We start from the raw sequence: 11,201 nt of genomic DNA, 5'->3' as shown, positions 1-11,201 counted from the left end.
TAATATGATATTGCATAGATTAAATAAACATTTTATTATATTATTATTATCATTACTATTATTATTTTAACAGTAATAAAATAAAAATATTGAATAATAATTTCAAATACAAAAATAATATATATATATATATATATATATATATATATATATATATATATATATATATAAAAAATGAGAACCTAATTAGAATCACCACTGACAACGGCAAAAAAAAAAAAATGAAAAAACTGAAGTAAAATGTTGATACGGTAATGAAAATTTAGGGTCTAAATGTGCTTAACAGTGTCACAGTGCAAATGCTTTATTTAATGGTCATAAAAATAATTTTACCAAGCTATTAACTAAAAGTTAACGATTAATCACACCCGAAATAAAAGTTTATGTTTACATACTAAATGTGTGTTTACTGTGTATATTTATTATGTATATATAAATGCACACACATACATGTATAGATTTAAACAAATATTTATATGAATGAATAGTTATACTTCTATTTAATTTAGACTATATATAGAATTATAAATATTTTCTATATAAATCTAAAAAAAATTCTTGAATATACATGTATGTGTGTGTATTTATATATACATAATAAATAAACACAGAAAACACACATTTAGTATGTAAACATGAACTTTTATTTTGGATATGATTAATCATTTGACAGCCCTAATATATATATATATATATATATATATATATCACCATTATTGTTAACTATGACTAACATGAATTATTAATTTTAGAAATAATTAAGTAGAACTATGCAATAAGTCCATGTTTTATGTGCAATATGTGTGTTTGCTGATCATACCTGACACTTGATCCCAGCAAGGCTGCATGTGCAGGTCTCCGGGTCACAGAAGAGTCTGCAATCACATCCACAGTCTTCCCTGGACACTCTGATGGCCCGTAGCTCATGTTTCTCCTCCACATCGATTTTCTTAACGCCGGATGAGCGCAGCAGAGCGCGCCGCTTCTTAGTGGTCAACGGCTGAAGGAAAAAGTATTCATCCACCTCTGTGTTATCAATGTCCAGGTCATCATCAGAGATGTCGTCCAGCGTAAGAGCATTGGCCTCCTCGGACTCCACCGAGCCGTTCTTCGTCAACTGAGGGCGATATAAAAGGTGAGATATTAAAGACATTAGCACTGCGATGTGACCCTGGACCAAAACCAGTCTTAAGTAGCACTGGTATATTTGTAGCAATAGCCAAAAATACATTGTATGGGTCAAAATTAGGATATTAAGTAAAGATCATGTTCCATGAAAATATTTTGTAAATTTCCTACCGTAAATATATCAAAACCTAATTTTTGATTAGTAAAATGCATTGCTAACAACCTCATTTGGACAACTTTAAAGGTGATTTTTCTCAATATTTAGATTCTTTTGCACCCTCAGATTCCAGATTTTAAAATAGTTGTATCTCGGCCAATATTGTCATATCCTGACAAACCATACATCAGTGGAAAGCTTATTTATTCAGTATTCAGACTAGTATAAATGTCAGTTAAAAAAAAAAAGACCATTATGACTGGTTTTGTGGTCCAGGGTCACATATATGCATAAGAAAAGTATCTGAATGGTTTGCATACCCGCAGCCGAATAGAGTTGAGTTTCTCTTCTTTCAAGTGATCTCGGAGCATGTCTCTGTGGATTTTCTCCTGCTCCATGGCGAACTCTCCCAGCGTGTACTGCCGAATGCAGCTGTGTCTGCTCGACATGCCCAGCGTACTGCCACCCTGACTGGGCACGCTGGTGAATCCCTGCCTCCGACTGAAGTAATACACGGTCACCTTCTCAAAGTGCACCCTCCTTGTTCTCATCCTCTTCTCCCGCTTCAGTATCGAGGATGCTGGAAAGACATTAAAGGTAAATAAAATTACAGTTCGGTTATTTAATTTGAAAGTCACTGATATGCATCTTTCCGGTAACAGTGGAGTATGTCTGAGTGATTCATGGACTCGGAAATACGGCTGAGTGATGCATTGAATTAATATTTAGATTATAAAATGACTGATATTGTGAATTTCACAATGGTTTATTTCTATTAAATGTATGCATTTACATTTTTGCATTTGGCAGATGCTTTTATCCAAAGCAACTTACAATTAAGGTTTACATTATCATGCATTCTCTGGGAATTAAACCCATGACATTGGTGTTGCTCCACAAATCTGTTCTTTGAGATTTAATAAATGTATAATACATAATAAATAAATTACCCCATAATTGTCATTAGTGTTATGTGAAAAATATTTATTTATTTAAAACCCTAAACTATATGATATTACTATAAATAAATTTATGGATAAAATAAACTAAATAATAATAATAATAATAATAATAATAATAGTAATAATAATAATTATTATTATTATTATTTTAAAAGAAAATAAAAAATGTTGAAATGTAAAAATTAATTATTTATTTATTTAATATCATAAACTATATGATATCGATACAAATAAATGCATGGATTAAATAAACAAAGTAATAATAATATAATAAATAATGAACAATTAATAATAATAATTATTATTATTTTAAATAGAAGAAAATAAAAATATTGAATAATATATAATAACTATATTATATCATGTTATGTGAAATTAATTAATTAATCTTTTTATTTAATAAATACCCTAAACTATATGATATTAATACAAATAAATGCATGGATTAATATTATTATTTTAAAAGTAATAAAATAAAAAATACTGATTAATAATTTCAAATACAAAAATAATATAACTGAATATTTACATTGTAAAATATTTATTTGTTATATTTATAAATCTGCTCTTTGAGATTTAAACTAATAGGATATTAAATAAAGATCATGTTCCATGAACATATTTTGTAAATTTCTTACCATAAATATTTTAAATCCGAATTTTTGATTAGTAATATGCATTGCTAAGAACTTCATTTGGACATCTTTACAGGTGATTCTCTCAATATTTAGATTTATTTTTTTTGCACCCTCAGATTCCAGATTGTCAAATAGTTGTATCTCAGCCAAATATTGTCAAATCGAAAACAAACCATAAGTTAATGGAAAGCTTATTTATTTAAAAAATGCTCAATAAAGTCTATTTTTATGACCATTAAAGTAGGTTTGCATCATGTTAGTAACAATTAATCATATTTTAACGCATAATTGTCATTAGTGTTATGTGATAATATTTGGCCGAGATACAACTATTTGAAAATCTGGAATCTGAGGGTGCAAAAAATTCTAAATACTGAGAAAATCGCCTTTAAAGTTGTCCAAATAAAGTTTCTAGCAATGCATATTACCAATCAAAAATTAAGTTTTGATATATTTACCGTAGGAAACTTACAAAATATCTTTATGAAACATGGTCTTTACTTAATATCCTAATGATTTTTGGCATAAAAGAAAAAGCGATAATTTTGAACCATACAATGTATTGTTTGCTATTGCTACAAATATACCTGTGCTACTCAAGCGGATCACATTTATTGTTGTAAGCTATATATCACACAGCTGTATTAGTAAGCTTTCCTCCTCAGTGCGCCTCTAGTGGCTCCTTCGGTTCTCTGCATGCCTCCAGCTCCTATTGTTTGGCTATTTAAAGGGGGATGGGTAAATATACCCTGTATAAATATCCCCAGTTTTGGCCTCCACAAGAGTGGAGTTTCCCTGATACTCTCTCCCACAGCTCCCTTCATGTCTGACACAAACAGGACAAATAAGAACCATCTGCTGCTGCCGGTCCCCCGCCCAGAACCACCAGCAGAATACATTACACACACACATGAGTGTGTGCACTGCGCTTAACCCAGTCTGACTCAGGAACTCCAGCAGAACTGAAGCACAGCCATTCACTGCAAATGGAGCTTTCTAGGAGCAGAGGCCCACAGTGTTGAAGAAGAATTAAGTGGGAGTGATATGTAGCTTGTTTAGGAGTTCTATGAAAATATGAATCTACAAAAAAAAAATATATATATATATATATATATATTATTCAATTAAATTTTCAGATAAAATCAGAATTCTGAGGAAAACTTGGAATTCTGAGGAAAAAAAGTCAGAATTTTGAGATTTAAATTAAGGATTCTAAAACAAAATTTAAACATTGGAAGATACAAGTTTGCAAGATATAAATTCACAATTCTATGAAGAAAAAATTCTTAATTGTGAGATAAAATTCTATTTTTATATACACTACCAGTCAAATGTTTTTGCACAGTAAGAATTTTTTTAATGTTTTCAAAGAAATCTCTTCTGCTCACCAAGCCTGCATTTATTTGATCCAAAGTTCTGCAAAAACAATACAATTTTGATATTTTTTACTGTTTAAAATAACTGTTTTCTATTTGAATATATTGTAAAATGCAATTTATTCCTGTGATTTCAAAGCTGAATTTTTAGCATTATTACTCAAGTCACATGATCCTTCAGAAATCATTCTAATATTCTGATTTGCTGCTCAATATTATTATGTTGAAAAAGTATAATTTTTTCAGGTTTCTTTGATGAATAGAAAGTTCAGCATTTAGAACAGCATTTATCTCAAATATAAATCTTTTGTAACATTATAAATGTCTTTATCATAACTTTTGATAAAATCAAAGCATTCTTGCTAAATAAAAGTATTATTATCTATAATTTCTAAATTTCTAAATTTTATTAGAATGATTTCTGAAGGATCATGTGACTGGAGTTATGATGCAAAAAATTCAGCTTTGAAATCACAGAAAAAAAATTAATTTTAAAATATATTCAAATAGAAAACAATTATTTTAAATAGTAAAAATATTTAACAATATTGCTGCTTTTGCTGTATTTTGGATTGAATAAATGCAGGCTTCATGAGCAGAAGAGACTACTTTAAAAAACATTAAAAATCTTACGGTCTAAAAACTGGTAGTGTATATATTTTAAATATTTTTTTTTATTTTTAATGAAAGGAAAATAATAATACTTTTTTTTTGCATGAAGAAATTGATGCCAGTTTTGGAGAATTACTGCAAAAAATAATAATAATAAAATAAATAAATAACAACTGCTAAAATCAGCTACAGTTTATGTGCAAAATATAATTTCTCACTTTTTTTAATTCAATAATTCATTTATTTCCGCAATGATTGATAAAAAGTGATATTAAAGCCATTTATAATGTTATAAAATATATTTCAAATAAATGCAGATTCTTCATTTACAAAAACTTCATATTTATCTTATAGAATATTTTATGGAATCCTAAAAAAGCTACCTCCACAAAATTATTAAGGAGCACAACTGTTTTTAACATTGATAATAAGAAGAAATATTTCTTAAGCAGCAAATCAGCATATTAGAATGATTTCTAAAAGATCACGTGACACTGAAGACTGGAGTAATGATGCTGAAAATTCAGCTTTGGATCACAGGAATAAATGACATTTTAAAACATATTTAAATAGAAACTACCACATGCATAACTAGGTATGTGAATATGGCAATCATTATCATACCATGCGTAATACCCTCAGATGCCAGTCAATGGCTATTCATCATGTTTACTTTGCTGAAAATAGTTCCAGGAATCCAGCTCAGCAGGTTGATCTGAATGTCAGTAATTTACGATTATGAGCTACATTTCACATCTTAATGTAGACGTAACCTCTCTCTGAAGCTGTGCTAAAAGAGCAGCGCTTTCTAAAGGAGGAAACAGACGTCCTCTGGGACTCGGTGCACCGTGGGTCATCCGCAGACATCTGGTGCACATAAACTTCTAATTATTTTTAATGACGGAATCAAAGTGAATGAGCATCACAAAACATTAAAGAGCTTGGAGAGGTGATGGAGAACTGACTGAGGAATGATTGACATGGAGAAGGAAAATAGCTACTTGCTTTATTGGGGCATAAATTAATTATTGTTTGTTGACAAAAAAGTTAGTTTTACTAACTGCATCTTTCTAGAAATGATGACTGATGCTTTTCAGGTGAACTGCTCTTTGACTTATTATGAAGTCAAATGCCAGCTCATGCGCTTCAGCTTTTCATTGGTTAGCGGCATGAGGCCAGATGTTTTACGTTTATTGCGATGATGGATATTTTCTCAAGCCCCCTTCAGACAAGCGTGATGACGATCAATATCAAATCTCAGTGATGAATTTTCCTTTCAAAGGGCCATTTTCTATTTTCTGCTACCAATTTCGAGCTAGTGTTTACCCTGGGGACATTTTCTGGGAAACGGTAGTTCCCATCTTCTTTCTCATATACCCACAATTCAGTGCTTTAAAGAAATGGCACAACAATTTTGTGCTAGTTTTCTTTACTTTTAAAGGAAGAGTTTATCAAGAGTTTACGTTTTTGACGTGTATGGAAGCTCATTTCCACCAATGAATAAGAAATAAAAAAAGTTAATTGCCACTTTTTACCTCGCAATTCTGACTTTTTTCAGAATTGTGCAATATAAACTCACAATTGTGAGTCCTAAAGTCAGAATTGTGAGAAAATCGCAATTCTGAGTAATAAACTCCCAATCCTAAGAAATAAAATCGCAATTCTGAGAAAATATTTTCTTTTATTTTCTTACTAAAAACTGGACTTTATAACTCGCAATTGCAAGTTTATATCTCACAATTCTGAGAAAAAAAATCTCAATTGCATGAAAATCATTCAGAATTACAAGTTGCAAACTTGCATTTGCGTGGAAAAAAAGTCAGAATTGCGAGTTTATATCTCGCAATTCTGACTTTATAACTCTTAATTGTGAGTTTATATCTCAGTTCCGAAAAAAAGTGAATTGCATGAAAGAAGTCAGAATTGCGAGATACAAACTCATATTTGCAAGGAAAAAAGTCCGAATTTCAAGTTTATATCCAAATTCTAAGAAAAAAAATCTGAATTGCATGAAAGAAGTCCGAATTGCAAGATACAAACTCGCATTTGCAAGAAAAAGTCAGAATTGCTAGTTTATTTCTTAGAATTGCAAGTTTTTTTTCTCAGAATTGCAAGTTTATATCTCAATTCTGAGAAAAAAAAAGCTGAATTGCGTGAAAAACTCAGAATTGCGAGATACAAACTCACATTTGCAAGAAAAAAAGTCAGAATTGTGAGTTTTTACCTGACAATTTTGGGGGGGAAAAGTCAGAATTGCAAGATACAAACTTGCATTTGCAAGAAAAAGTCAGAATGGCAAGTTTATTTCTCAGAATTGCAAGTTTATTTCTCAGAATTGCGAGTTTATTTCTCAGAATTGCGAGTTTATTTCTTAGAATTACAAGTTTATATCTCAATTCTGAGAAAAAAAGTTTGAATTGCGTGAAAAAAGTCAAAATTCCGAGATAACTCACATTTGCAAGAAAAAAGTCAGAATAGATATTTACATTTATAGACTATATTTATGTTTGTCCTTTTATTTTCTTGGTCTTCATACGGTCTTAAAAACAATACAGTTACCTTTTGTCAAACCTGCAGAAACCCTGTTATTCATTCATTTAAATATTTATTTCGTAGTAATGCTAAATTTTTACATCTTCTGAATATTTCACCTAAAAGTGTTTGATATGACTCTCACCTGTTCGCTGCAGTGCATGTGTTGACGATGAGGATGATGCTGATGAAGAATGGCTAAAGTGTGAGGCAGATGGGTTGACGCTGTCGCTGCTGTCTCCACTCTCAGTGCTGGATATCTCCTCTTCCTCAGACTCCCTCAGTGAGGAGCAGGGCGACGCTCCCTCCACCTCCTCAAACTTCCTCTTCAGAATTCCACTCATGGCTGCCGTCAGGCTAAACCAGACAGAGAGGAGAAAGTTAATAGAGTGCAAGTAAAAATCCCATTCATTTTCTCCACAGACAAATAGATTTGAAACATTTCAATGACTATATTGTGTTATTTCAGTGATAAGTGCATTTGGATGATACATGTTTCAGTCAGTGTGATTTCAGATACATTTCTAGAAAATTGTATTTACTAATAATCTAGGAAAGAGTTCAACCAATACAAGTCACTGATCAATTTTCTGTTACAATGTCATTGTAAATGACTTTACACTTCCATAAACCATGCAGATTATGTAATCAAGTCTCTGCAAACTCCCTTATATTTACATTTTATTACATTTTATTATTAGGGGTTCAAGCATGTAGCGTTGAAACCCTATTGTAATTGTTAGAATGGCCAAGAATAAGCAATCTCCACGTAAAACTAATCGTGCAGACCAAACCATAAGTTGTAGAGACTTGAAACTTGGAGGGATGGTAGTACTCACACCGCCAACAATGTCACCAATGCTCACCCCAATCGGCCTGACGGGGGCGCTACAGCGATCAAATGTATGAAATCACTCTTAACTCCTAAACCGAAAGTCGCAGGCTTAAGTGTGTTATGTTGTTGGAATCCTTGGTTCACGCTGGACAAAATGCATCGAATGTGGCAAAATTCTCTGGTATTTTGCAAAAAAACTACTTTTGCGAACTAGTCCTAGGTTTTTGGCCCAATCGGAACCAAACAGTGCAGAAAGATTAAAATAATTAATAATAAAACAATTCTCAATTAAAAAAATAAAATAAATAATTAAATTTTTTCAATTAATCAATTATTTTTTTAAATTCCCATTAAAAAATAATATATATAACAATTTTATATACTGCAAGTCAAATGAATCATTCAGTGCCACATTCGCTATGCTTTACAGGATAAGCATTCCCTCATGAAAGACTTTTTCACTGTTTTCAAACACTTTTTGCTTCAAATAAAACTCTTTCATGTAATCGTCTCAGAGCTGGGTTTAGTTCCCTATGAAGAAAATAAATGGGGAAAATATACTTCCAGAACCCAGGCCACTGAGGAAGTGGTCAGCAGCCGTTGTTGCTCAATATCAAGCTTATGTTCGCTGCGATGCTCAAAGCACTCAATTAGTGATGAGCGTTAGAGCACACATCCTCCTCTCCTTTCCTGTCCTCCTCGCCACCATTGATCACCGGGCCTCACAGGACCCCAGATGGAAGCAGAGAGAGAGAAAAAAACTACTAATTGAATTCTACCTCAACCTTCCAGGAAGTCCATTTTGTCTGTGTTTGAGTGTCTTCAGGAAAGAAAACAAACGGGAAACTTGAGATGAGTTTTCAGAGTTGCACTCATAAAAGCAGCTACCTCAGCTTCAGGAATTTATTAATCATAGTACAAGGACACGGCGTGACTGAAAATAACCTGAAATCAGACTCAAAGGCTCAATGCCGCTCAAGAAATGTTCAGTAGACGGTTGTAAAAATAAGTGGGAAAAAAATCAAATTTCTACAATAAAGTAAAGTACCCAGGAGGAAATTAAAGGTGCTGTATGAAAATTTTTGACTGTACTAAAGCATAAAAATGCCATTGCCCAATTGCAGTTTACCCAATAGGATTTTGACACCCAGAGTTGCCAGTTGTTGAAAAACACAACGTGTTGCAGTCTTGCAAGGCAGCTAACAAATCAGAGGAATATTAAAACACAGATAAATCAACTCATTAACATATAGTTTAAGGCTCATTGCCTATTGTGTGTCCTCAATCTGGCAACCCCTGTTAGCATTGAGTCTGAGGTAAATCTCATTTCTACAGTGAAGTACCCAGGAGAAATTAAAGGTGCTGTATGCAATTATTTTGACTGAACTAAAGCATAAAAATGCCATTGTCCAATTGCAGCTTACCCAAGAATATTTTGACACCCAGGGTTGCCAGTTGTTGAAAAACACAGCGTGGCTGCAGTCTTGCAATCCAGCTAACAAACCAGAGTATATTATATCACAGATAAAACAACTCATTAACTTACAGTTTAAGGCTCATTGCCTATTGTTTGTCCACAATCTGGCAACCCATATGAGCATTGAGTCTGAGGTAAATCTCATTTCTACAATGAAGTACCCAGGAGAAATTAAAGGTGCTGTATGCAATTATTTTGACTGTACTAAAGTATAAAAATGCCAGTGCCCAATTGCAACATACCCAATAAGATTTTGACACCCAGGGTTGCCAGTTGTTGAAAAACACAGCAAGTTGCAGTCTTGCAAGCCAGCTAACAAACCAGAGGAATATTAAAACGCAGATAAATCAACTCATTAACTTACAGTTTAAGGCTCATTGCCTGTTGTGTGTCCTCAATCTGGCAACCTGTGTGAGCATTGAGTCTAAGGTAAATCTCATTTCTACAAAAAAGTGAAGTACCCAGGAGAAAATTACAGGTGCTGTATGTAATTTTTTGACTACTAAAGCATGAAAATGCCGGTGCCCAATTGCAGCTTACCCAATAGGATTTTGACACTCAGGGTTGCCAGTTATTGAAAAATACAGCGTGTTGCAGTCTTGCAAGCCAACTAACAAACCAGAGGAATATTAAAAAACATAGATAAACCAACTCATTAACTTAGTTTAAGGCTCATTGGCTGTTGTGTGTCCTCAATCTGGCAACCCGTGTGAGCATTGAATCTGAGGTAAATCTCATTTTTACATAGAAGTGAAGTACCCAGGAGAAAATTTAAAGGTGCTGTATATAATTTTTTTGACTGTACTAAAGCATAAAAATGCCAGTGCCCAATTGCAGCTTACCAAATAGGATTTTGACACCAAGGGTTGCCAGTTGTTGAAAAACACAGCGTGTTGCAGTCTTAAAGTTTAAGGCTCATTGGCTGTTTTGTGTCCTTAATCTGGCAACCCATATGAGCATTGAGTCTGAGGAGGATATTTAGAATTTGGACTGCAGTTCACATTTTTACCACTAGCTGTCAACATTACATACTGCACCTTTAAATTAAAATTAGCCTACCTCAGGGATCACCAAACTCGGTCCTGGAGGGCCGGTGTCCTGCTGAGTTTAGCTTCAACTTGCCTCAACAACACACCTGCCTAGAAGTTTCAAGTATACATATTAAAACCTTGATTAGCTGGTTCAGGTGTGTTTGATTAGGGTTGGAGCTAAACTCTGTAGGACACCGGCCCTCCAGGACTGAGTGTGGTGACCCCTGGCCTACCTGAAATACCTAAACTACTGAAAATATTCAGAACATCTAGCAACCACATAGCAAAGCCCTGGCAACCATTCACAGCATGGCGAGTTTTGCACAGGTAAGCACCACTTTCATTGTCTTTATAAAATGTACTTTTCTGCTCTTGTGTGTAATAAACCTGTTCCTGTTGTGTTCAGCCTGTTGGATCGAACAGATTTCACACAGATTCCCTAAACCTGCAACA

General features: G+C 33.1%; 1 protein-coding gene across 1 annotated transcript; it reads right to left on the bottom strand.

Moving 5' to 3' along the window:
* Positions 1–814: 814 nt before the first annotated feature.
* On the bottom strand, positions 815–7,749 carry csrnp3 (cysteine-serine-rich nuclear protein 3). Its single transcript, XM_073845263.1, has 3 exons — positions 7,602–7,749; positions 1,606–1,865; positions 815–1,117 (listed from the first exon to the last, which is right to left on the bottom strand). The coding sequence occupies exons 1-3, from the start codon at positions 7,747–7,749 to the stop codon at positions 815–817; spliced, it is 711 nt and encodes a 236-aa protein (XP_073701364.1).
* Between the last annotated feature and the right edge of the window lie 3,452 nt (positions 7,750–11,201).

This window comes from Garra rufa, chromosome 8 (genome assembly GCF_049309525.1).
Source record: "Garra rufa chromosome 8, GarRuf1.0, whole genome shotgun sequence".
Taxonomy (NCBI): domain Eukaryota; kingdom Metazoa; phylum Chordata; class Actinopteri; order Cypriniformes; family Cyprinidae; genus Garra; species Garra rufa.
The sequence above is the reverse complement of the archived record's forward strand: the minus strand, read 5'-3'. Positions and strand labels throughout refer to the sequence as shown.